The sequence below is a fragment of the Phyllostomus discolor genome, chromosome 4 (assembly GCF_004126475.2).
Source record: "Phyllostomus discolor isolate MPI-MPIP mPhyDis1 chromosome 4, mPhyDis1.pri.v3, whole genome shotgun sequence".
Lineage (NCBI taxonomy): Eukaryota > Metazoa > Chordata > Mammalia > Chiroptera > Phyllostomidae > Phyllostomus > Phyllostomus discolor.
This window is the reverse complement of record NC_040906.2, coordinates 204,987,963-205,015,102: the sequence shown is the minus strand read 5'-3', so window position 1 is coordinate 205,015,102 and position 27,140 is coordinate 204,987,963. Positions and strand designations below refer to the sequence as shown.

The 27,140-nt window shown below is 56.1% G+C and overlaps 1 protein-coding gene across 1 annotated transcript; it reads left to right on the top strand.

The window, feature by feature from the left end:
- Positions 1-20,740: 20,740 nt before the first annotated feature.
- Positions 20,741-26,425, top strand: LOC114490086 (solute carrier family 22 member 2-like). The gene is made up of 3 exons (XM_028503994.2): positions 20,741-21,385; positions 22,782-22,885; positions 25,540-26,425. The coding sequence occupies exons 1-3, from the start codon at positions 20,975-20,977 to the stop codon at positions 25,814-25,816; spliced, it is 792 nt and encodes a 263-aa protein (XP_028359795.2). The 5' UTR covers positions 20,741-20,974; the 3' UTR covers positions 25,817-26,425.
- Positions 26,426-27,140: the final 715 nt, after the last annotated feature.

Here is a 27,140-nt window from a genome sequence, read left to right as displayed (position 1 = left end):
TAAAGCTAAAGAAATGTATAGAGGTCCTTTGCTCCCACCACCTCCTCCAACGATCCCCTGCAAATAAAAGCAAGACGTGTCCTTTTCCTTCCAGAGCCCTCGCCCCAGCGCTCTGTGAACTGGAGAACCCACGGTAGTTAGGGCGCGTGGTGATTCTGTCTCCCGGGGCTCAGTGCCTCCGCCTCTGAAATGGGTTTGTTAGACCGGCGCTGGCCTGCCACAGCTTTCGCTGATTTGTGTCAAAATGGGGAAGGGATGCCAAAACAACATCATTCGTTTTTTTGAAATGTATTATTATTTGCATGTGTTCTGTTTCTAAATTCTGAAATCATTTGTACCGTCTCTGGTACCCACGTGTCTGTCGTTTAAGTGAGGGTAAGAGGTGAAAACGTCTTCTCGCCGTTGCCTCGGTTTCCCCTTTGCCTCGGAGCATCTGGCCGCAAACCTGTGTCAGTCTCCATACGTCTGAACTTGGTTTTCCTGGTCCCTGAGTACAACCAAGTGGAACTGCTAGACCCACAGATTTCTCACTCGAGTCCACTGTTCCGGTTTCCTACAACTCTGCGTTAGCTATTTCAGCAAACCAGTTAAAGCGTTTTGTACCAGGACCTTAGCCTCTCGATCTTTCTCTGGTCACCCAGACCCTAGCACCCACTCTGCTCTCTAGCCGCTGCTCCTCCAAGGCTCCAGGGCAACCAATCCCGGCCCTGGACACCCTCCCATCCGGGCCAGGCTCCTCCCTCCCTCTAAATTGGGAAGGAGGTTGGCCTGTCTCACGGACCTTTCCTGAGTGGCTCACGCCGTCCCCGTCACTGCAATCTGAGCGACCACCGCCCGACGGCGTCCACGCAGAGACACGAGACCAGCTCCCCTCGTTAGAGGGCGGCTACTGTGTTGAATGCCTTTCTCCGCTGCTCATCAGCAAAGCCTTTCCCCGCCTAACATCCTGGAGCTGCCTCCGAGAAGCGAGCGAACCAGAGCATTTAGCACTAGAAGTTGTCATCCTGGAGGCTAATTAAGTGGCTTGCCCAAGGTCACAAAGCTGGTTCAGGGGGCAGCAGGGACCCAGCCACCTGCCTCTTCCTGCCAGGGTCGGTGACATGGGCCATCCCGTCCTCTGGTCTTAGTGCACCGACTTAACCCCTACGGGGTGATTTCAGAGAGTAACCAGGTCACGCCTCTCAGATACAGGGTCCCTCGGGGACGGGCTACCAGGCGGAGCAGTTTCCCCGAAATCACCTCTGCCCAGCACTGACGAAAACCCCCTGCGCCAGCCTTTGGTCGGTCGGCAGGTCCTCAGCTGGGGCCTCGAAACCTGCCCCTCCCCAGCCCCGCCCTGTGCGGGACCAGGACTGCGACGCCTGACCGTGTCAGCAGGCCCCCAACCCTTGGAGCAGGCCTGCACCCTGCTGTCAAGCCACTGGGCGGTTTCAGGCCACAGGTGCGCACGCTTCTCGGTGCGAACATCTCGCTTCTCAACGCACCAGGACTCCTTCCCCCAAACACGGGCTTGCCTGTGGTCATTTCAGTTCGAGAGAAAGCACGGCTTTTGTTTAGACTGTAAAATACCAACCCGCGGAAGTCGCATTTAGAGATCGCGTGGCCCTAGTGACAGATTCAGTGACTCTTCTGCCTCAGCAGCAGGTGCGGGTCCCGGCCGTCCTCGCCCATCACTGGCAGGTGGCGGTGGGTATCTGGCCGGATGACTGCAGTGCTGGAAGCTGGGTGGCCGTCCCCGCAGCATGGGACAGCTCTGGAACCTGGAGGGCCCAGCGGCAGGGCCGCTCACGCCCCCTCCCACCTGCTCTCACCCGCTGGGAGCTGGGCTGATTCCTTGGCCGTGCCGGCTGCACGCTTCAGGGCCGCGTGAAGCCCCCGGAGCCGACTGCCGGGGCCGGTTCCTTCCGCGCTCACCACAGGTGGGGGCTGCTCAGCTGGCCCGAGTTGGTCCCTCTGTGCTCTGGTGGGGGAGAAACCATGAAGAAAACCCTCCCCTGTTCCCCCGGGGTGTGATAGTGCTCACCCCCAGCCGCCGTGGGAAAGCTGGGAGTGGGGTTGCTTTGTAAGTAACAAACACGGGTGGGAGGGTTTTGCTCATGCGTCCATGTTCCAGACAAAGCCTTAGGATGGGGCGAGGGTTTCCAAGGATGAGGCCTCTCGGACCGACCGGCTGCAGGCCAGTGCGGGGAGTGCAGAGCCAAAAACCCCGTCACCCTGCCAGCCTGCCAGCCTGTCACTCACCCCTAGGGTCTGGTGCCCAGACGAGCATGTTAGTGATAAGGGCTGCAGGGGCTCAATAAACACGGAGTGCCGGGCACTGGACAGGCTGTTCCAGCAGCTGGAGATTAGTGTGTCCTGCAGCGGCCAGAGCCAGGGCTTGGAGAAGTGACTTTTCCCGGGAAGGATGGCAGGGCGGGTTTGTGAGGCTGGACAGAGCCGGCTGCTGCGGTTGGAGGAGGGGGCAGGGCTCGGGGCACAGGAGGAGCTGGAGGCCCAGGAAAACCTCCGTGGTGGGCGCCCCGTGTTTCCCGAATGGACCACTCTCCCCGCCTCCCTGTGTTCTGGCTGGCACCTCTCTGACCTTTGAGACCAGGGTCATGTGTCGCTCCTCCAGGGAGCCCTTGCTGCCTCCCTGCCCCCCTCCATGTCTCAGCTGCCCCATCCTGTGTCCCAAGCTCTTGGCACACTCGGGGACCAGGACCAGCTTGCTGGTTGCCCTCCCGAGTAGCCGGTGGGCAGCCGGGGGTGCCCTGGAGCTTGGCTCTGTGCCGGGCATGCAGCCAGCATTCAAGTCACCACCTGAGGAGGGACGAGCTGGTGAGATCTGAAAGCTGGGGGCACAGAGAGCACCCTGCCCCCCAGTGGGGACCTGCAAGGAGTAGAGGGAGCCTTCCCGCCTGGGAGGCCACAGGGGAAGATCCTACCCTCCCTGGGCTCACGCACCCACACCGCCCGAGCCCACCGAGGCGCCGTGGCTGCCCAGGACAGCAGCACCTCCCAGGGCCCCACTTCCCCGTGCGAAGGACAAGCACTGGGGTTCTCAGAGATTGTCGCAGAATCTCCAGGTGGTACTGACATCTTTACCTTCGACCCAGAGCCCCACCCCTGGGGATCTGTCCCATCGATGTAAAAGAACATTCCCGCTGATAAAATGTACACAAGGACACTTACTGCAGCTTTGTCTGTGATGGTGAGACAGGGGGAAGAGGGGACGTCACGAAGGGCACGTGGACGACCGTCACAGCCCCTCCCCCCCAGGACACGGGCGTGCCGGTGGAAGGGGGTGCCCGCTCCCTGCGGTGGCTGGACCAAGTGCCTGAGGGCTCTGCCCTGCCCCCACTTCTTTCTCCCCTGAGCTGCTCTGGGGTGGAGCGGGGCAGACAGCCACGCAGGCGCTGCTGGGGCCTGTCGGGGTGTGGAGGGCACCCCGAGCTGGGGAGGAGGAGGGTGTGAACGGACAGAGAGGCCCAACCAGGGGTGCCAGGGCCTGAGGGAGTGAGGAGGGTGTCGGCTCAGAGGGTTGCTGGGCGGGGGAGGGGGGGCGTGTCTGCCCAGCGGGGAGCCAGGCCTGGGGTCTCAGAGCCCTCGCAGGGTGAAGAGGCGCTCAGATTGTGGGGGGGGGGGGCGTGGGTGCGTCCCGACATTGGCTGAGACGTCCAGGAGAGCGGAGAGGGACTCAGCTGGCCTGGGGGCAGCCCGATGTGCGTGCTGGGTTCTGCCAGTCGTGCTGGACTCGCTGGATGGATGGATGGATGGATGGGTTCTGGAAACGCCACCCCGCGGTGAAGCACGAAGAGCGCTGGCCTCGGTCCAGTCCCACTCTGCTGTGTCCTCCCGGGGTGTCCTCGCTGGTCCACTTCCTCCCCTGTGTCCCGGGCAAGGGCACCTCTTCTGTGCTCACGGGGTGGCAGCGGGGTTGCAGGTCACACACCAATGTGCCCCGTGGGTGGCGGGGCAGCAGGGAAGAAGCAGGTGAGCGTCCCAGAGATGGGAGGGCTGGAGGGGAGCCGGACGCTTGGCTCGCCCCTTGAACCGCAGGTGACCGGCTGGGACCACGGAGGTGCACAGGCCACCCTCGCAGCTGCCCGCCCTCTTCACCAGCTCACGGCGACCGGAAGTGTGCTAGCCAGGGGACGGTCCACGGGCACTTTCCCAGGGTGCTGCGTTAGCCCGCTTCTGTCACAGAGCCGTAGGAGGCCGTCCCCCCAGAGACGCTGCTCGGAGGGGTGGGAACAGAGGAGCTGAGTTCACAGCGCCTGGGGAGTTTGGGTCCCTGCTTTGGGAGATTTTCCTCCGGTCTCACTCAGCCCCCGGGCCCTCCGTGAGGTCTTCCCCCTCCCGAAGGGCCCATCTGAGTGGCCTCGGGCTGCACTGCTGGCTCAGCAGCTGCCCCCTCCCTGCCACCTGTCAGGGTCCTGACCAAGCAAACACCACAAGGTGGAGTCCACGGCTCAGCCTCCCTCGGGGAGAGGACAGCTGCAGAGGTCCACCCCTCCCCCCCGCAGAGTGCACTGTCCCAGCCAAGTGCGACTCCCTCAAACACTGCTGGGGGGGGGGGGGTGCAGGGGGGCAGGGAGCCCTGTCCCGCTCACCCACCAGCCCAGACCGAGTTTGCAAAACTAACTTAAAGAGCAAACCGCTGTCTTCACCAGCTCACAGTGGACAGGAAGTGGGTTGCGTGTTTCTTTAATGTTCTTCCCAGGCGAGGGGCTCACTCATTCACTCACTCATTCACACCTTCACTGAGACCTGCCCTGTTCCCGGCTCAGGGCTAGAGCCCAGTACAGGCAGGCGGATCAGACAGGGGCCCCGCCCTCTGCGCCCCTGGCCTGTGAAAGGTGAGCTCATAGAAGGCATGGGCGCCCAATAAATTCCTGAGTGGCGCCGTGCAAAGATGAGATCAGCACCCCGAGTTTTGTGGCCCCTCTCTGTGAATGTGGGACATGGACCGATCCACCGTCCCAGCCGGAGAGGTTCAGACTGTGGCTGGGGAATAACGCAGCTGATGGACCCGCACAAGGAGCCGCCCCTTGACCCTGATCCCTTGAACCAAGTCTCTAATGTTCCATGAAACAAGTCACTCAAGTTTTACAATGATAAGTAAAAGGGCTGAAGGCTGGCTGTGTGACCGACAATCACACTTGGGTTCTTTGTTTTCATTGGCAAATGTTTTTCCCTGCTCAATCACGGGAGTCATTGATGGCTCGATTGGCTAGAAAAGTGAATGATCACAACTGCTTATAGTACCAGTTGCCCATTGTAAATGCCCGTTGCCATGTGCCTGTGTATCTTTAAGGGGAGACTGTGCACCTGATGTCTATGGAACAAATTCACCCCTGGAACACCAACCCGTCTTGGAAGGCCGAGGGCTTGCTCTGCCACCCGGAAGGGAAGTACAAAGGCTCCTGCCGAGAGGCCGAGCCTCAGGGCTCCTCCCAGCTCTGGCCCCTTTCAGCTGCACCAGCAGCCAGTTCTCCCAATGGTCCCCCTGCCCCAGGCAGCCGGCCTCACCCCGCCCACTCCCGGGCCCCCTGGCACACGCGTGTGCGGTGTGTAAATGACATGCCCGAGGCCCACCAACCATCAAAGTAATCCCCGCTTTCCCTCTAACCCTTCAAACCAATGGCTTATCTAACTTATGTGGCTCCCTGTGGGGAGTTTCTATTTAGCTTGGCAGAAAAGGAGTTATATACACATGCTCAGCAGGCTAGGGAAATAAACACACTTAATCATAAGCTTAATCTTAGAAAAATAAATGGTCACAAACATAATACAGATTGCTCATTATGAATGTCCATCCGTTTCACTCTGGTGTTAGTACTGGGACAGCAAATGCTGTTGACTTTGAACTAAACTATTCCTGCCACTCAAACCTGTATCTGTAGAAGACTGTTTTCAACATCTCTCACACGTGTTTTCTCAATAATTATCTCGATGGTGCCACGATGTGGGGACAGCTATTCGCATTTCACAGATGAGGACCAGGACGCTCAGACTGCTCAAGGTCACGTAGGTGGTGGGAGCCCAGCCTTCAGCCCCTGTGTTTGGATAAACCCCCTCGTCTTCCACCCCTCGTCCATGTCTGCACGAGGTACGTTCGAGGGCCGCTCTACTCATTGTAACATCGCCCTGAAAGTGTTCCGCATGCTGTCTTTCTGCACGTTCCGAACCCAGCTCACTGCTCGACACGCGGGAAGATCATGAAGACGCCACCGCTGAGCTGGATGTCCCTCCCTGCTTCCTGCCCGCACGAACTGGTCTCCCTGGTGCCTAACGCCAGGTCTGAAACGTCCTTCGTAACCCCAAGTCCTGAGCAGGCCGTTCGGTTAGCGAACGAGTGTTTGCAGTGACGCTCGAGATTCCGGGCCCCAGCCTCTCCTACGCTGCAGAACCAAGTTGGCCTCAGCCGTCCGGGGGCCTTGGCTGCCCTGGACCCTGGGGTGTCAAGCTCATTTCTCTCCCCAGGAAATTACACTCGGAGGGATTGCAAGCCACAGCGGGAGCAACCATGAGGGAGGAAGGGCAACGGGACCCCATGCTGGTGGCAAATGAGGAGAGAAGTCTGAGTTATCTCTGATCTCTGGGTGCCCACTGGCCGCTTAACAAAGCTGCGCCCCCCCCCTCCCTGCAGGGCATTTGGATAACTGCCCCATGTTTCAGGGCAAATAAGAGATGTTTGTTTGCAGGGCTTTTTAAAGCGTTTCCGATGGCTTTACAAGCTCCCACCAGGGCCCGTTCCCGCGGAGCTGCGCTGAGGTCCGGGCGCCCCTCCCCCAGACAAACACGACTCGGGCAGCGAGTTCCCACTCGGGCGTCCGCGGCGTGTTTGTCTTGGAGGTCAGAGGCGCTCCGAGCACGTCCCCTCCGGGCCGCGTGCTCGGGAAGCAGCCGCGAGCCACGGCTCGGGGGCGTGGCTCGCACCTTCCTTTCCGCCCCTGTTCTGAAATACAGGGGGGCGTTTTGAGAGAAAAGGGGCCACGCTGAGATCACTTATGGGGAAAAATTTCACATCACTAGGCTATATTGGAACTCCTGGTGGCTGATCGATCATTATAAGGTGGCTCCTAATGTTTCTTTTTTTATTATTGTTTTGGATTTTATTTATTTATTTTTAGAGAGAGGATAAGGGAGAAAAGCGAAAGAGAAGGGGAGAAACTTCAGTGTGCGGTTGCTTCTCACACGCCCCCTACCTGGGGACTGGCCCACAGCCCAGGCATACTCCCTGACTGGGAAGTGAACCAGCAACCCTTTGGTTCACAGGCCGGCACTCAATCCACTGAGCCACAGCAGCCAGGGCTGGTCCCTTAGGTTTCTTTCCCCCCCAGCATCTAATATTACAATAGCTAACTGTCAAAGGCTGTTGCATTCACTGGAAATGAGTTATATTTGTTTTAAGGGTAAGTTTTATTCATCTCTAAGGAACTGTAGAATTTTATAGCAAAATACATCACACCGTGAGGCCGTTTCAGAAGGTCACAGTCTGGGACCTCTCCCCTCTGACTCAACATTTCACAGAGTTCCCTGGAATTGACACACAGAATCGTAATCAAGGGACTATTAAGAGCGTTAAGTGACCTATTGATTAAAGAAAAACCATACAATCCCAAGAGAAAACTGCAGGAAACATGTAAAGTATTTGATGGAACATGTACAGGCATCCATATCTTTCCCATTAACCGGCACCGATCAGAGGTCCCAGCCACAATGTCCGCCACAACAAAAACAAGAGCTTGCGGGGAATCTTTTTTAACATTTCCAGGACTTACACGCGTATCTCAGGGACACCGCTGAGTGGCACAGATGGAGGAAGACAATGTTTCTGGAAGGGGAGATCGAGAAGAAGAAAGTTGTGTAAAAATGGCAGTCCCCCCCCCACCCAAGAATAGAGACATTCTATTTATTCCCAAGGAAATGTTAACGTTTTGTTACTTTCTAACGTGAAAAAGTTCACATAAAGTTTCTCTGGAAGACAGAACCTCATGTTTCCTGTTGTGTGACTTTGGAGCTGTGAGACGGACAGACACACAGACAGGAAAGAGCGGAGAACCCGTGACAGACCTCGGCGTGAACAAGAAGTACCTATTTTTTTTCTTCTTTTCTCTAAAGAGGGAGGGAAACACCAATGTGTGGTTGCCTCTCACACGCCCCTTGCTGAGGACCTGGCCCCCAGTGCAGGCATGTGCTCTGACTGGGAATCGAACCGGCGACCCTTTGATTCACAGGCCAGTGCTCCATCCACTGAGCCACACCAGCCAGGGCAGAAGTACCTATTTTATAACGGTGGCATCACAAACCCGCGGGGATGGGCGTTTTTTAAAGTAATGGCGCTGAGAGAATTTTCTGACCTTTGGAAAAGATAATACTGATTTCTTGGCTCACCCCCAGTACATTTCATATGAATTAAATAATAATATAGAGTAAATAGCCCCATAAAAATATAATATATGCTAAAAGTTTATGTCTTCTCAGTAAGGAAGTCTAGGCATACAAGCCATGGAAAATGAAAGAATTACATCTCTTTAAACTTCAAACACCTACAAGGTTAAAATTCTTTAGAATAAAAGGACCAAAAATAACCTGGGAAAAAATCGCTAGCACAGATTGCCAGCTCCCTAACATGTGCCAGCTCTTCCAGGCTCTCTGTCCCTGCAGAGAGCGGGCTATTTCTGGGCTGGCGGGGGCTGTCCTGGTCCCATATCCACTCCCAGGACCCCTTGCCCACCCCCAGAGTTGTGCCCCTCCCCCCCCCCCCCGGCCTGTGCAAAACCCATTCACTCACTGGCCCTCTAAGGGAAATATCTAAGTATTTCCACACCCGAGGCCCTCACCAAGGTACATGTATTTTTAGAAGTGTGTTACGTTAGGCTTAGATTTTTAAGACCGGAAATGTGATAGGGTCCTTTTAGAAGAAGTCAGTTCACAAAATTCTCAGGGGGCAAAAACTATCATTGTAAGGGATGAACTGAACCCAATTTCAGTGGATACTGGATGGGCACGAAGAAGAATTTCACTGATAAGGGGGTGCTGTTCCCTCAATGGGACAAGCGGTCCCCAAATGTCTGCCAGGGACACGCACTTGAGCGAGGGCAGGAATTCGCAAACTCATTCCGTACCTGGCAGGTGTGACCGACCTACAGACAAGACTGAGCAATGTCATGGCTGTTCAGTCCTGGCATACAACTGGGATCAGTTTTACCTACAGAAAACTATCTATGGGAGGTGTGCCATGTAAAAATCACAGTCCTAGGCATGCATGTATGTTAAAAAAGTAATAACTAGTTCATTGCACCTTCTGTGTCCTGCAAGTTGGAATAACAGACCAGATTCACCTCCCTGCGTGAATCCGTCCTAGAACCAAGGGAAGAGCCTCACACCGCAGTTCCCAAGGCACTGGACGTCAGCATGTAAGGACAGGGGCCCTGAGAAATGAGAAACAGAGGAGGCGAGCCCCGTGACCACTCAGCTAACTGCCATGGACGGTCCCGCTGAGGATACAGGAATGGGTGATGCAGGCCGCGCCCAGGGCACTCCCGGGGCAAACAGAGCCCCGCTGAATAAAGGGGGCTGTGGTTGGGGAAGGCCGAGGAGCCTGGCATTGGCAGAATCAGGTCCCGGAGAGGGGAGCGCACCCCTGAGGTCTGCAGAGGGTCCTCTCGAGAACTCAGCCGAGTCCTGAGTGGCACACACCTGTGAGGAAGCCGAGGCCGGGCAGGAACCGTCCGAATCGGAGGGAAGAACCCTCATCCTCACTTGGAGCTGGAGTGGCCGTCCCCGCAGCCAGACCAGAAAGCGTCACAGTGATCGGTCACCAAAGTTGTCTGGTGTCAGAGGAGTATGGAATAATTAGCCTGAGATTCCATGTTGCTCTATTCCAGTGAAACTTTTTAAAAGCAAAACCTCAGAAGGTCAAACTTTTTCCGAGGTAACTGCGTCCCAGAACAAAGCTCCAGGATATTTATAGAGATACAAAAATACTCGGCACCAAACAAAGTAAAATTCACCGAGCATGCGGAGACACAGAGACACGGCCACACCGAGGAGACAAGTCAACAACCCACGCCGACCCAGAACGGACCAAACGTTAGAGTTAGCAAATGCAGGGTCCGGCAGAAGGAACGCCTACGTGAGTGTGGTGGCTGGGGTAACAGCATGGGCGCAGTAGTTTGTAGTTTTCATTTGAACGTTCCGCCTAAAATGTCATACGGTGTGCTTGACTGTGATATTGTGGTTACAGAATTATATACTCATAATTTTATAATAAAAGAGTTTATAATAAAGGAGGGGTGTTATTCGTGCTGGTCCCTGTAGAACTGTATTCCCGTAGTCTGCCTGCTCAGGGAGTCAGGTGGACCCAAACCAAGTGTCTAGAGATGAAACCTATAAATTACTAGATGAAAAACATATGCACCGGATGTGATAACAGCAGATTCGGCTGTGCAGACCAGAAGATAATGACTTTGAAAACATAGCAATAGAAACTACAAAACAAAATACAAAAAAAGAACTTTGAAACGTGACAAAATTCTCAGCAAACTGTGGAACAACTTTCAACAGCCTAACTCTCAGGCCTTGACGAAGAGTGGAGAGGGAGACAACAGAAAAACTGTTTTAGAGGAACAACAGACAAAAATTTTCTAAACTTGGTGAAAAGTATAAACCCATAGATCCAACATACTTATCCAACCCTGAGCACAAAAAAAAAATTTTTTTAAATCACACTAAGTTACTTCATAGCAAAACTTCACAAGCTAATAAGTACATTTATCAGTGTTGTCATATTCAAGCTAAATATGCAAAAAATGTTCTGTACCAGCAACCATCAGCAGTTGAAATCAAACATCATTTAAATAGCACCGAGAATAAGAAATACTTAAGGAAAAACTGGCAGAAGACATGCAAGGCCTCTGTGTGGAAAACTTGTGGGACACGGTGAGAGAAATTAAAGAGACCTAAACGAATAGAGAGACGGGCCATTTTCACCCCTCCGAAGACTTACCCTTGTTAAAATGTTAACCCATGATAAATGGTCTCTAGATTTGACGCAGTCTCTGTCAAAACCCCAGAGGGCTGTCCTGGGGAACCCCACACACACATGTGAAAAGTCACGGGGAAATGCAAAGCACCTGCAGCAAACCTGGGGAACCGTGCTATGGGACTCCAGGATTACGACGAAGCCGCAGCGGTCAAGGCGACAGGGTTGGGCACAAAGAGGGCCGAGCAGGTCGATGGAAGGGCAGAGAGCCCAGAAATAGGCCCACCCGGGTGCGGACCGCTGACTGGGACGGAGGTGTAACGGCCTGTCGGGGCAGAAAGCAGAAAGCACGGCCCTTTCGGCCAATGGTGTCGGCACAACTGGGTACAGAGCCATAAGCCAAGAAGTTAACTTTGATACGCACCTCCCACCAGACATAAAAATTAACTCAAAACTGAATCACAGATTCAATGTATATGTTACATAACAGAAGGGATCAAACCCTACAGTTACCAAACTTAGAGAAGGAATCATAAGAGAAAAAATCTTGTGATCTTGAGTTGGGCAAATATTCCTTAGACATGACATCAAAGCCACCATCTGTAAAAGAACAAACTGATAAACTGGACTATATCAAAAATTAAAATTTCTGTCGTTTGAAAGATATTTGCAAATCATAGCTGCTAAAGGACTTGCACCCACATGTGCAAGGAACCCTCAGGTCTCGAGAATAAGAAAACAATAGAAGGTGGGCAAAATATTTGAACACCCGCTTCCCCAAGGGAAATAGATAGATAGCAAATAAATATAGCAATGTATACTATTAAATTGTACACTTCAGTCATGCACAGCTTGTTATATGGTCCATCATACTTCAAAAAGTTGTTAATTGTGCAAATTTGAAACACAGTGAGGCACAACTACACAGGCACCCAAGCGCTCGCATTGGGAAGACCGGCCGTGCCCACCGCTGGATGGACAGGACGTGCAGGAGCGGGAACTCTCACCGACCACCGGCGGGAACGTAAAGCAGCATACAACTGCTTTGAGGAATAGTGTGGATTTTTTTTTAAGTTAAACATTTACCTATCAGACGACACAGCCATCCCTCTTCTAGGTGTTAGCCCAGAAGTCACGGAAGCACATGTCCACACAAAGACATGTGTGCACGACTGACTGTCCACAGCTCCCTTACTGGTAACAGCCCCAGACTGGGGATGGGGGGACCCAGTTATCTATCAGCAGACGAGTGGATGGGGTGACGTGCTCGTCAGCGGGAAAAGTGTGAACTGTGACAGACACAACCTGGACGACGCTCAGAGCAACCCTGCTGAGAGGGAGGAGCTGCCGAAGAGCCCACGCTGTGTGATTTCACGCGTGTGCAACCCCCGCAAATGTGGGCTGAGCCGGAGTGACAGCGGACGGGGGGCTGTGGTTGGAACGAGGTGGGGAGGCCAGAGGCATGATGACAAATGACAGGAGGAAGCGGGGGGTGCTGTCGGGGGCATTGGTTGTTTGGACTGTGGTGACAGGCTCACGGGGGCGCACGTGTGGAAATACCAGGCTTACCCCTGACCGTGTGCAGTTTAGCGTGTGGCACGGCACCGCAAAGCCCATTTTTACAAGGGTCCTACTGCGACAGTAAGGGGGAGCACCCGCCCCCTGGGGCCGCAAGCTTCGCAGGGTGGGCAGATGGACGGAGCCCAGGCCTGAGTTACGTATCAACACTGGGGACAGTCACGTCCAAGTCCGTCACTTTGTACACCAACCTACGGAATGCGAGTCCTGCCAGAGAAGATTCGTTTCTGAAGTCATTCAAACATTCATGAGTGCCTGCCACATGCTAGACACACCTCTGGGCAGTGAGGACACCACAGGGGACGAGGGACCCACACCCCTGTCCTCAGAAACCTGCACTGCCCTGGGGGAGAGTGAAGCTACACACAACCACCACATAGAATATGCTTTAAAGAATGAATGCTACAAGGAAACAGCAAGGGCTGCGTGCTGGGGTGGGGCGGCGCTGTCACCACAGGGAAAATAGCCAGCAGGCCTGCGGGGGCACAGCGAGCCCCGGGGGAGGGGAGGGGCAGGTGGGGAGGCGAGGTCCTGCAGGGAAGCTGGAGAGCAGGGAAGAGGCTGGTGGGGGGCGCGGTGCGTGGGTGACTGTGTGGGGTGGGGAAGGGGGAGACCACACGAGGCCTATTCTAGAGCGGGAAGAAGCCACGGAGGAGGAGTGGGACCCCCTCGTTTGCCGGGTGGGAGAGACATTGTCACGGACCCGGGGGGCCCTGCGAGAGGCCAAGGTGGCTGGGGCAGTGAAGATGGGGAAAGCCATCCCGTTCTGCACGGTTGGTGAAGGCGGGGCTGCCGGGCGGCCTGTGTGCTGGAGAGAAGGAGGTCAGGTTCGCCATTGAGGCTTCTGGCCCGCGCAGCTGGAAGAACCGCTGGAGGCTCTGCTGCTGCTCACGCGGAGGTCAGGGGTCTCCTCTTGCAAGCGCACCTCCACACGCCTTCCAGAAAGAAGGAGATCCAAGCTAGCTTTTTTTAGGTTGTTAATAGAAATATTTCAAACTTAAAAAGAAAAGGGCTCCTTGGCTGCCTGGTTCATTCTGCGCTTGGAAATGGGTAGCCATCGAATAACTCTAAGAAGAAACATTGCCAGAGGAAGCATCTGAAACTACACTTCTGACCATTTTTCTGATCATTAACACAGGGCTGGCTTCCACCGCAGCGGAAATGGGTTGGGTTTGGGCCAAAACAGTGCCCTGCAGAAGGTTGCTCTTAGGAGTTCTGCATCGTACCATTCCATGTGTACCCACTGGTGACTTCTGTCACCTGAGTAGACTGCAAAGTGGAGCTGCGGAGAAAAAGAAGCTAGCCCGTCACTGGGTCCTGGCGCCAGAGGGCGTGGAGGCAGAAGCGGAAGACTTCCGGGGAAGGACGGTGCAAGGGTGCGACCCCTAAAGGCACAAGCTGTGGTCCTCATGGAGGCAGAGGCTAGAGGGGCCCCCCTGAAGACCCCAGAGGGAAAGAGGCGCTGTCCGCTCGCTCGACAGGCAGAGAAGTCACCCTCAGGATGGGGACGACCGTGCATGCACACTGGGAGGGGAGGTTCGAGCCACTGGAGCCCGAAGGGCAGCAGACACCCAGACCGAGTGCGCACAGTCCAGAGGTCGGGGACCTGGGGGGGTTGGGAAACAGCCCCAGGCTTGCCCCTGCCGACCACCAGAATCCCCGGGGGGGCCCAGGAGAGGGGGTTGTCTAGGAACTGTCCAATAACGCAGTTGCTAACCACTTGTGGCTGTGTAAGTTTATGTTCTAATTAGTTAAAATTCAGTCAAATTCAAGATGCACTCACCATATTTCAGACTTCCACACCCACCATCTGCTACCCTCGTGGGCAGGACACGTGCAGACACGCCTGTCAGTGCAGAAGTGCCACTGGACAGCCTCTGAGGGCTTCTGCTGCCTGCTCTGCCGGCCGGAGGAGCCCCACTGCTGGGCTTCCTGTGCACTCGGTGACCTCGGTGACACCTGACCAGGGGTCTTCAAGCCCAGACACAGGAGGGCATGATGGACAAGCAGGGAGAGTGCCAGGCAACCAACGAGATGGCCCGTCGGGGACCCTTCATCCTTACTCTTCCTTCCCAGCGTTACAGTCATGGTGTCCTGCTCGTGACTCCCCAGGAAACTCGTCACTTCGCCAAAATGGTGACATCCTCTAAACTGTAGTCCACCTCCCCACGGAGCTTCTGTAGCAAAGCGTTCTTGTGTTTCTGCACTGCGCCTCGCCCATGAGCAGCACGCGTGTGGCACGTAGCAGGGACAGGCTGCGCAGTGCGGCACGGGCAACAGCAGGGCTGGCTCTCCGGGAGGCGAGGGGCGTGACCCCGCCTGGGTCGCGTGGGCTGCCTTGGGTTCAGCGCCCTCAGCTGTGAAATAGCGCAGCCGGGTTGCCATGCAGTGGGGGGGAGCCTGGGACTGCCTGAGCGAACCAGGTTCCGGGAAGCCAAGGAAGGGACTGACTCTTGGCTGGATTCTTGGGAGGAAGTGTGTGTGCTTGCACACTCAGCTCGCAGATGCCAGGGGAACCTTGGCGGCAGAGAACTGCGAGGAAAAGGGATCCAGCTGCAGGGGGCTCACCAAAATGTATCCCGGTTGTCAGTGTGATGGAACCTGGACCTCGAGACTCCCTTCTGGCTGCCTCCGATGTTGCGCTGCAGGTGACAAGGGACCAGGAGACGGGCCTGGCTCCCTGGGCTTCGTCACAGGTCACGGCACGGCGTGGGAGCGTGCAGAAGCTGCCGTGGTTCCAGGGGAGGGGTGACGCTCTGACCGTGCAGTGCCCGCCTGACCCCGTTCCCACCCCAGCCTCCACTGCCCATGGGCATGTCAGAGTTCTGCACAAAGCCAGCCCCGAATTCATCATCCGGGGCACGGAGGACATCTGACAACAGGGAATGCGGTTCCTCTTACCGGCTGGCAGCGCGGGAGCGTAAGCAGGTGCGGCGCTGAGCCCCTGATGGCGTCAGCGGCATTCCTGGGCGGTCTCGCCGGGCTCCGGGTCACTTCGACAAAGGGCAAGGCGAGGCACCTGCTGCGGCCGCGGGCGCCGGCTGCCAGGGGGATTTGCCCGTCAGACCGGCGTGCTGTGGGGCGGAGGGAGAGGCGCGAACTTCGTCACTGGCACACTGACATAAATCGGAGCGGGGATTGAATGTCGCCGGCCGTTTGCTGGCTCGGTGGTCTTTCCCAAGCACAGACGGCCGGACAGGATGACAACCGCACGGCTGCGACAGACCCGAGGTGGGCCTGCCAGGGGACCCTGGGCAACCTGGAAGGCAGCGAGCCCCGCGCCAGCCGGGCAGGGCTGGTTCGCTGCGGCACGGTCCCTGAGCAAGAACGTTCTGGAGTCGGGGTTCACTCTCCCTGTGCCGTCCCCTTCGCTCATGTGTCAGCATGGTGAATGAGTGGTGAATGACAGACACGCAGGGTTTCAAAAATGTGAACCATCTGGTTGGGGGTTTTCCTGGGTTTTGTTTTTGGCCTAGGCATCTGAATGTGCTGAGCAGAAGATCCCAGACGAAACCAGAAGTTTCCACGAAGTGAACTTCGACTTTGCACATAGTACCCCCAATTATCAGATGAACAAAAGCTACGTACAGACGTATTTACTAATTGCCAGTGCCGAGGGAAATGGTCAAACGCATGAGGTCCTTCGGGACTGGCCCCGGCGTTTGTTATTTCACAAGTGAAAGAGATGGAAAGAGAAATAGATACTTTCTGGAAAAGAGAGGGAGCTTGAGGAAAACATTTTGGTTACTTAGAACAGGCTCCACGAGCATCACTGAAATTTCACAACAATCTTGGTTCTGAAGTTGATTGGAGGCAACGCAGCACACACTGGCCAAATCTGAGGTTTTCGGCGGAAGCTACATTATTTTAAGAGTCTGAGCCCCGGGCTCTGGTGCAGATGGAACTGTGTGATGTTAGCCCCGGGAGTTTTGGGACAGTTTCTGTGAAAACGGCCGAGAAGGGGCAGCAGCCAAACAAGGGTGACATTTCAAGGTGTGCGCTAAACAGCTGCCTGACCTACGACCCATCACTCACCTCTCCTGGCCTCAGTTTCTCGCCTCTGAAATGAAGGGTTCACACCAGCACCTCTCATCTGGCAGCAGCCAGCAACGGCTGGGGTGTTTTGTCATAACTCGGGGGGCAGGGGTGCTCCTGGCGTCCGGCGGGTGGCCACCAGGATGCTGCTGGGTAGAGAAATCTGATTTCAGCTAGATTGGACTAGATTTTCCACAAGGTAACATGCAACCCAAGTGTCTTGCTGTCCCAGAGATAGCATTTCAATGACTTCCTTCCATGCCCCTTATTTTTAAGCTATCCCAAACTATTGATCTTTAGTATAAGTAATAATTTGTACATATTACCAAAAATACGTGGGTAATAAGCACCTTTTTAAAATCCTCACCCAAGGACACGTTCATTGATTTTAGAGAAAGAAGGGAGGTGGGTGGGAAAGAAAAGAAACACTTTTTCAATGTTTAGAACAACTTTTTTTAAAGATTTTATTTATTTATTTTTAGAGAGGGAAGGGAGAGAGATAGAGAAACATCAATGTGCGGTTGCTGGGGGTCATGGCCTGCAACCCAGGCATGTGCCCTGATTGGGAATCGAACCTGCGACACTTTGGTTCGCAGCCTGCGCTCAATCCACTGGGCTATGCCAGGCAGGGTAGAACAACAACTTTTAATTTTAGAATAGAACTTCCTAAGTCTTTGGGGACAGTTTCTTAATGAATATTTACAGCCACAGAGTACTGCGTCAGAGTCTTCCAGAGTATAATATCTATCCTGGCATTAAAATTCATCTTTCCGGAGGCTCCCTGGGGACTTGTTTTCGGGATACGTGATTTCACCGGGCAGCATCTTCTGTGCCGTAAGAGACAGGAAGTCTGTGGAAGGCCCGGGCTGCCGGAACCGGGGAGGCAAGGCCTTCTGCAAGTGACTATGGCTGTCGGGTCTGCCCACAGGCATTAAAAATAAAATAAAGCAGCCCTGGCTGGTGTAGCTCAGTGGATTGAGCGCGGGCTATGAACCAAAGTGTCACAGGTTCGATTCCTAGTCAGGGCACATGCCTGGGTTGCAGGCCATGACCCCCAGCAACCGCACATTGATGTTTCTCTCTCTCTCTCTTTCTCCCTCCCTTCCCTCTCTAAAAGTAAATAAATAAAATATTAAAAATAAATAAATAAATAAAATAAAGCAAAACACGTTTTCCCCACAAAACGCCCTTCCATGTGCGTCTTTTCCAGTAGGAGCTTCATTGAGAAAATCCATTTTCTCTTCGCTGACCCCCACCCTTCCCCCAAAGCCTGAGTTAGGTGCCCCCGCCGCCACCGGGTGCTTCCAGAAAACTCCGTGCCTCGGGCGGCATTGAACTTCTCCTACTTCAACCGGAAGTCCTGCGAGTCTTTTTCCTAGTCTTCTTTCTACTTGAATTCCTCTTTCGTAGGAAAAAGAAGAGTTGCTGGAAGTACCTATGATACCAGTGAGATGCTTCATGATTTTCTTCCATGATCTAACGAGGGCGGATGTGGTGACACAGAGGCCATTGTCCTCGTACAAACCGGCAGGTGGGGAGGCTAGAACTCTCACTCTGTGGGCATCGGGGATGTTTCCTTGACAAGAGAAGAGTGTGGGGTCAGAGCAGGCCATCTTCAAATAGCCGAAGTTCTGTTTGGAACCGTTGTAACGTAACCCACCCGACCCTAAAGGAGAGAGCCATGCCCACGTTCAGACTGTGGGGGTTCCGGGAGACGAATCCTGGCACTGCACAAGGACGATCTTTCCGGCACTCGGCCACGTCCAGGGGCGGCGGGCTCGCGTGGCGCAGCAAGAGCTTGCGAGCGGCTGCTCGGGAAGGGAGGGGGTGAGGGAGCTGAGCATCAGGCAGTGCTGCTCCAACGTCGTCTTCTGTGAGCCCACGATTCTGGGTGAAGGCCGACCGACCTCCCGCCGCTGTACCTGGCCACAGGGCCCCACGCCCAGACGCCGGGCAGTGACGACAGAGGATGAGGCAGACGAAGGCGAGCTGGGTGGGGACAGCGCGGAGCAGGGGAAAGGGCAGGAGGGCGGGGGGAGCGAAGGCCGCCTTGGAAGTGACCGCTGACCACTGCGCCTGTCGCTGCCCTCCGTCGCCCTGCACGGTATCCGCGCAATGCAGCAGCTCTAATCGGAGTGCGGTCGCCGGTTTGTAAGAGGAGTTAGGTGCTTGCCCCGGGGACTCGGATGCTCCAGGGCAAGGCTGGACCAGGGTCTGGCTGTGGGGACTCTCCCCCAACCTCGTCCTGCCCTGCCTGCCGTCACTGTCCCCGCGCGCCGCCCAGAGAACACGAGTCGCTGTGAGACGGTCTGCCTTCCATCACCCTCATCTCGGGCGGCCGCACCTGAGCGGCGCGGCACCTTTCCGCCGTGCCAGGCAGCGACGGCCGACACCACCCCGCATAACACTCGGCGGCGGAGCCTGCAAAACGTCCTCCACTTCGCCGGCGGATCGCCTGCTTCTGCCCGGCCGGCCTGGCGCCTGGCTTGCCATCGGGTGGGAGTCCCGGGTGCCCTCCTGGACTGCTGCCCCCTGTCCTCTGGTGGGGGAGCTGGGAGAGTGAGTCTGGGCACGACTGGCCTTCCCCGGTGCCGCCCGAGATGGCATCCTGGGGACAGTATTTATTCCCACTACAAAGCAACCTGAAGAGAGATTGAGAAATACTTCCGATATCAATTACGGCGACCCACCCGATTACAGGGATTACATGACCGTGCAGGGCTGGATCGGGTCACGCTCTGGCCACACTCCCAAAAGTGCGGGCACCCCCAAAAGCGGCCAGCTCCGTGGCAAGTCCCACAGGTCCCCTGTCTGCAGTTTCTCCCCTCCAGTCGCTCACTGCCCGCGTGGCTTTGCCGTCACCCGAGGGGGAGGGCTTCACGGCAGCCCCCGCTGTGGGCTCCGCTCCCATGGGAGTCTGTAGCTGGACCCAGCCCAGCGTGACCAGGCAAAGCCAGCGCGGTAAGGGATCTGCGTTCTCCCTCCTCCTTATCTGGCGGTTCTGTAAGTAATCCACAGTGGATTTCAACACCGTTTCTCTTTGGCAAGCGACACCCTTCTGGCCTCTCACCTGGTGCCCTCTTGCAGGTACACCTGGTGTCTTGGAAGAGAGTCAGAACCAGGACAAGGGACTGTGATGTTTCCTAGTGAGAGGTGGCCAGAGCCACCTCTGGACCCCTGGGTGTGGAGGCGGGGTTGTGACCTTGGTTGCTTATTAACTCCCCAGCCCCTGGACACTTCCAGCAAATGACAGTGGGCAGGGGGAGTGTGGGGACACCCTCCCCTCAGGTCGTGACTTATCCCTAAGGAAACAAGAGGCGGCCACTGTGGTGGGGAGGCGGACTGCTCGGGGTCATGCCCTCAGACCGTGCTGTTCCACCCACCGAAGAGTGGGCAGAAGAAAAGGAGGAAAGCAGAGTGCACTTGCTGTCTGGTACTCCAAGGGGCAGAGCTGACAGTGGGCCGCTGTGCGTGGGGGCTTCCCACCGCAGCCTGACCCTTCCGCCCACCAGGAAACAGGTCGCCCGTTTCCCTCGCATGTGGGTGCCCCCACATCGTGCTAACGGGGCATCCTGACCACAGGCAGAAATAACAGCTAAGGCGATAGGACAGCACCACGAGCACTCTCCCGGCTCACACTGGACCTACGTGCGTGGTGGCCATTTTTCCTCACTAATGGGTCAAGGCAAGGACGCTTTCGGGTTGAAAGGCCAGCCCTGGCCTTCTTTCAAAGGGAGGATCGTAAAGTCCAGACGAAGACCCGAACAAGCAGCCGCAGCCGGGGTCCAGTGCCCGTGCGGCTGTGGGTGGCCGGACCCACAGTGGAGGCCACGCACCTCCTCGAATGCGGACCTGGGCTCGGACCCAAGTCCGTGATTCATTCACCTCGCCCCAGGCGAGCGCAGCCAGAGGCACGTGCATCCTCCAGCCCCCTGGGCAGAGGGCGGACTGTGTGGGCGAGGTGCGAGCGTGCCCCCTTCCGGGACAGTGGGTGTGCTGGGGAAAGATTATCACGGGCCCGTGATAGGCGAGCGCTCGGATTTCTCGCCCGGCGAGGAACACAGAGGGGGGATTGTTTGTGGAGCCGGTATGGGGCAGGGACACGCTCGGGGAGAGTGACAGCACAGTCAGCACGGCGTCTGGCCAGGTTGCTCGCTCAGGCACGGAGGGGCGCAGCGGGACGGGCCCTGCCAGAGGAGGGCTCCGCGGGAGGCCGCCCGGCCACGGGAAGGTCTGGACCAAAGGCTGCCTGCCCTCTGTGCAAAGCAAACGCTCGCTCACACTTGGACTTTCGCTCCGGAGTTGTGCTGAGCTGGCCGCAGCCTCTCCCGGCGGGGACTCGGAGGCCGTGCCGGCAAGCGCCTCGGGACCTCTCCTCCTGCAGCCATCATGCCCACGGTGGACGACATTCTAGAGCACATAGGGGAGTTCGACTTCTTCCAGAAACGAACGTTCTTCCTCCTGTCTCTGCTGTCGGCGTCCTTCGCCCCCATCTACGTGGGCATCGTCTTCCTGGGCTTCACCCCGGACCACCGCTGCCGCAGCCCCGGCGTGGCCGAGCTGAGCCGGCGATGCGGCTGGAGCCTGGCCGAGGAGCTGAACTTCACGGTGCCCGGCCCCGGGCCGGCGGGCGAGGCCTTCCCGAGCCAGTGCCGCCGCTTCGAGGTGGACTGGAACCGCAGCGCCCTGGGCTGCGTGGACCCTCTGGCCGAGCTGGCCGCCAACAGGAGCCTCCTGCCGCTGGGCCCCTGCCGGCACGGCTGGGTGTACGACACCCCTGGCTCCTCCATGGTGACCGAGGTGAGTGAGGTGGGACTTAGGGATGAGAGAGCAGGTGGTGCAGCTTCTCTTAAGGGAGAAGCCGAAGGGGCCCAGGCGTGCTCTGGGACTCAAGGTGTCTCACGGAACCCCGGTTTCTGACAAAGACGTGCAGCCTCTTACCCGTCTGGAACATGAGTGGGTTTGTTTAAACCTGGTCAAATTCAGGCAATAATGATTCTCACTCACGCAACTCTCACCACTAAGAAACAAGCAAAACCATATGAGCATTCCTGGGAATAACGTCAGGAAAGGGAAAATTTTTCAAGCCCCCTCTTTTTCGGGAAGCCCTACCCACCCCCCAGTCCTCCTTCAACCTCTCGGGACTCACCCACACGGCGCCACACTGTGAGACGAGGCACTTGTCCTTTAACGGTTATTGTTTTCTATTTGATTTGTTCAAAGTGTCCACATGAAACCATTTGGGGCTGGAGCTTATGCTATGGTACTATTATGTTACTAAAAATTACCAGCAACATCAACAACCAAATGTAAAACCTCACTTCAGTAAATATAGAGAAAACAAAAAAAAATAGATTTGCTTTCATTAGAGGCAAAGCAAAAGCGGGGGATGCAGTTATTCTGCAAATACAGAGAACACCCCTTGCCTGGCTCAGTTTTAAAAGACTGCTTGGATAGTGTGTTGGAAGATGTTCTGTATAAACAGATGTGTTTAGGTTGAGGGGCCTTGTCTGAGGGTCTGAAATGGCCTGATTGCTGCATGAAATGTGGGCAATCACAGATTCCACACCATAACGGCTTTAGGAGGCTTTACAGTGTGGCTGACCTCACCCCTTCCTACAGAGCAGAGGACACAGAGACCCAGAGCAGAGAAAAATCTTGCCCGAGGCCACAGAGTGAGAGAATTAGCCGTCAGCCCTGGCAGCCAGAACTGCTGACTTCCAGTCCGGCACCTGTTCCAAAAGAGAGCGAACCAAGCGTAACCACCCTAGCAGGGAGCTCCTTGACCCCTTCCCCTCACCCCCCACCGCTGTTAAAGAGACAGCAGCGAGACACTGCATGGCCCGACTTCCTCTGGGGGCTTTGGTGTACACCTCTTTGCTTCTGCACATTAAAATTAGAAAGGGAAGTGGTTTTGTGCAGAAATGAAGCAATTACCCAGTTTCAGCGGACTGAGCCAACAACAGCATGTAGCCTGATGACATGCTACCAGATGGAATGCCACGCTGATTGCAGGACAAACCTCTTGGCTACCCAGGGAATATGAACATGATGGCGAGAAAACAGCGGGTTGCTTGCCCCTTGACCCTGTCCGTTCAATGCACTGGACACAGATGAGTCCCCCAGGGTGGAGGGCCCTCTGACGGGACCTCGTCTTCTCTCCCTCCCGCCTGGGACCCCTCTCACCCCCCCACAGTTTAACCTGGTGTGCGCCCGCTCCTGGATGCTGGACCTGTTTCAGTCGGCCGTGAACGCGGGATTTTTCGTGGGCGCCATGGGCATCGGCTACATAGCAGACAGGTGGGTGCTGCACGTCCCAAAAGGGCCCGGGCTCCGCGGCCCTGGCTGGAGCCCCCTGCCCCCCAAATCATATAGGCTGTGGCAGCCCCGCCTCGTGTCGCTCGCCTTGAGCATCTCGGGCTTCTGCTGCTGGGGAGAGAAGCCAGGCCTCTGTCTTTTTTCCTTTTCCAGTTCTCAGGGTGGGGTGGGGTAGAGGCACGTTTCGGTACGAGGAGGTGGTTTTTCTTGGGGGCTATCCAGAAGCTGGGGGCTCAGAGGGAGAACAGCAGGTGATTTGATTTTGTGGGGCCCTGGGCCATTCCCTGGCCTTGCCGCCACCCACCCAGTGTGCGCCTCCAGGCCTCTGAGCTCCGTCCGCCCTCGGCCTGCCTGTCCCAGGCGCCGAGCGAGCACAGGCTGCTCGTGCGATCGCAGGGCGCCTGGGTCAGGGCCCGGGCCTCGGATGAAATGGGGTGAAAGAGAAGCGGGTCTGTCTACGCTGAGGACGTCACTGCCACTACCATAACGTCAGTGTCGCTGGAGAGAGACAAGGAAAACCAGTGGGGGTGGGGGATGTCTGGCCGGTGGCCTGTGTCCCCGGGTCAAGCGTTCAGGGACCCTGAGCTCCCCCATGTCTGTCATGGACCCCAGAGCCCCAGACCCACTGGGCTGAGAGCTCCTGACAGCCGGCACCTCTCCTCTGCGGCGGTCAGTTGATAGTTTCAGGAACAGAAAAGGAACAGAAAGACTGGCTTTACACCGGCTAAGCACTTTAGACAGCGGGGCTATCGGGCTGATTATTTAACACCCATCCTGCCGACTGCCGAGTGTCTCCCCCGGGCAGGCACCGTGCTCGCCAGTGTGGGCGGTGTCCCTCATTCTCCACCGTCATCGGCCACCTCGTGAGCCAGAGATGACAGGTGAACGTGTCTAAGTCGTATCATTGTATAGTTTTATATGAACACACAATACACAGTGGTATAGGACTATACAATCACATCACAGTGTTGTGTGACATACCACTATATACTTCATTCCGAAATACATGGTAAATGAGATCTACTTCATGCTCGTCGTCCCAACTGTATCTAAACCCAAACCTGGGAGTACAATAGTAAATGTAAGTAGAACCTTTTGTCAGGCTGGATTAAATACTGGCTTGTTCAGTCAGGACAGCTTAATCTGTCACAGGCCCCGGGGCGGGGCGTCTGTGCTGTCACAGCCCTGCCCACTGGGGGAGCGGGAGGGAGACAGGCTGATGGCCGAGGGGCCAAGCCATGGGCAGCTCCCCGTGACTGTCCACTCAGCCTCCCTTCCTGGGACTCTGTGTGGGGCATGTGTGGGGGGAGAGGAAGGTCATTCACCACCTGAGGCTATTTTCATCACCTCAGAACTGAGGACAGCTGGTCGGAGAGAGCCCCTTAAGGCAGGAGAGCCCCTGAGGGAGGAGGGCCCCTGGGTCCCCTGTGCTCCAGAGTGTGGCTGCCCGGCCAGCTGCTGGCTCCGCCTCCAGCCCCCCTTCGCCCCAAGGGGCAGAGACCGACGCTCGTGTGGACAGACGGGCGCTGGCCGGTGCGGGGCCTCCCGGCTGGCCGAACCAGCGAGTTAATGATTCCCATCCCACCCAAGGAGCAGGGGAGCAGTTCCACTTTTCTACTGACACGGCATTCTCGACTCATAATCCCCAGTCAATCATCCACCTTCTTAACGATGCCATTACTGCGTTCATGATGGAGAGTCGATTACTCACTCACTATTCTTCCCCCAAACGCTGTGCACGTGTCTGTTCCGTTTTCCTCCGGTTGCCTGAAGTTCGGTGGGCTCTGCCTCTCCTTCCGTTCTCTTTGTGTGCGTGCATGGGAGGGTGTGACAGGGGACCCACCACGGGGTTCAGAAAAGGCGGTTTACGTTCTGAATACGGACTGCCGTCTGGGTCAGGCTGGTCCTTCCCAGCAGGAGACACTGAGGAAGGTCGACTGGCTCGCCCGACACCTACCGAGTGGGAGGCCGAGGTTCCACCCGGGCTGCCACGCTTTCCTCTGCTCTACGTGCTCGCACGCTCTCCAGGTCCCCCCGTGGATGAAACCCACGCCTCTCCAATAACACGCGTGGACACTATCCTTCTAGCACCACGCGTGTGGCCCTCAGTCACAAAGGCCTTAGGGTGGCAATTCTCGAAGTGGCTCGTGGACGGCGAGACTCGGGAGACCGTTTCCATGAAGACATGCAAACCCCACAAAGTCCGAACGCCGTGTTAAGAAATGTGGGGGGGACGGGGGTGCACTGAACCGTAAATTCTGTTCTCCCTAAAGCGAAAGCTCTTGCAGGCAGCTGGTTGGGACTGTTTGTGCAAAGGCCCCAGCTCCTGTGGTGACGGGAGACCCAGACAGGCCCCTGGGGCCTTCGGCCGTGGGTGGCCCGGGAGAGTCACCCTCTCCCTCAACACCCTCCGGTGTGGGCCTGGGCAGCGCTCTGGTCCTGGGGTGAACGGGGCCATGTGCTTGAAACGTGTGCGCTGCGCACTGATGAAAAGTCCTGCCCAGGCCTGACCTGTGGTCAGACGCTCCCGGTGGGCGTTCATCGGTACCCCCCGCGTTTCCGTGACGCAGGGGTTCCCTGCGGCCTTGCAGCGGCGGATCCCGTTCGCTTCCCTCTCTTCGTTGTTCTCCCTGCAGGTTCGGCCGAGCGCTCTGCCTCCTGGCTACCATCCTCATCAACGCCGTATCTGGAGTCCTCCTGGCCGTCGCCCCGACCTACGCATGGGCCTTAATTTTCCGCCTGATCCAAGGGCTGGTCAGCAAGGCGGGCTGGCTAATAGGCTACATCCTGAGTAAGAACGCCGGTGGTTGCAGCCAGGGGAACCCACCCATGGTCACTGCTGCCGAAACACAGTCAGGTGGAGGTGGGGGGTGGCGGGGCAGAAATTCGGACTCAGCCTCAAGACGGTGTTGAGAGGTATTTTTTTCCCTGAACGAAGGAATCTCTAAAATCTCATGGGTCTGCTCATTCTGCATCCCTCCTACAAAGACAACAACGAAGCCAGAAATGAGGGTCAGCAATAAGCCATCCAGATTCTTATGTAACTCGAGAGGAATTTGTGTTTTCTGCACCTGGGGGATTTATGGAGAGAGAAAAATCTAGCCTGCGAGGCCCGTACAGTAAAAAATTCAGTGATGAGCGATGTGCTAGATTTATGAGGGACTTTCATGCTTTGCGTAAACCCACTCTAGCAAACCACAGTTATCCACAGTGTATGAACAGGGAAGCTGGCAAGTGCATGGTCAGCCCAGTGCCTTGGCCGTCCGTGGGACCAGGCACGTCGTTTACGTCCCACTCAGGAGGAGCCGGACTCAGGCAGAAGCTCTGTGGGGTGCAGGAGAATGTTTGGGCTCGAACAGCATAGCATCTTTAGGGCAATCTGGAAAACATCACCCCCACAATCAGATCTTGGGGATGAATCCCATCATCACTTCCCCTTCAGCTACAGTCAAACAGCATCCACAGCCCTGGCCTATGTAGCTCGGTTGGTTGGGCGTCATCCCACCCTCCAAAAGGTCACCCGTTTGACTCTCAGGCAGGACACACGCCTGGGTTGCAGGTTCAGTTCCCAGTCGGGGTGCAGGTGAGGCAACCAGTCGATGTCTCTTGCTCATTAATGTTCTCTTCCCTCCCTTCTCCTCTCTCTAAAGTAATTAAAAAAAAATAGTATCCATATACAGGGAAGTGAGCCCATGGGAACTGACATCATGATGATAAGAAAGCGCCTAGGACCCATGAAAGGACTAGACTACCTGTGCTTAGAATTGTTGCGGGTAGAGCCAGCTTGAGGAATGCCGTGAGATAAAGAAAGAATGCTGTGGGATACCATCAGGGCGCCTCGCGGCTGCCTGGCCAGCAAAGGAATTCACGGACGCAGTTCTTGCGTCAGTAATTCGGTGTCTGGGGCACGTGATGTGTCCAAATACGTAGAATTCAATTGTATAAACACAGATTTCAGCATTCCACCTCTTCACGTTCATTTCGTTTCCAGTCCCTCTGAATGTCCTGCGAGGACCCCTGTCCCCTTGACCTCTGTCCCCCTACCCTGCCCCCCGGCCTTCAGACCCATCCACGACCCCAACGACTCTGAAAGGCAGACATTTCCATTTAGGGAGCACTTGCATAGTTTTTTTTCGCTCTATGGTAAAATACTGTTGGATAATTCGCACTGAACGGTTGAAGTCTTGAACGCCATCACCGAACATTTCATACAAAAACTCTGCGGCTCATGGCATAT

Coding starts and splice junctions, on each gene's coding strand:
- LOC114490086 (XM_028503994.2), top strand. CDS start 20,975: ATGCCCACGGTGGACGACATTCTAGAGCACATAGGGGAGTTCGACTTC. Junction 21,386..22,781: donor GCTCCTCCATGGTGACCGAG/GTGAGTGAGGTG, acceptor ACCCCCCCACAG/TTTAACCTGGTGTGCGCCCG. Junction 22,886..25,539: donor ATCGGCTACATAGCAGACAG/GTGGGTGCTGCA, acceptor TTCTCCCTGCAG/GTTCGGCCGAGCGCTCTGCC.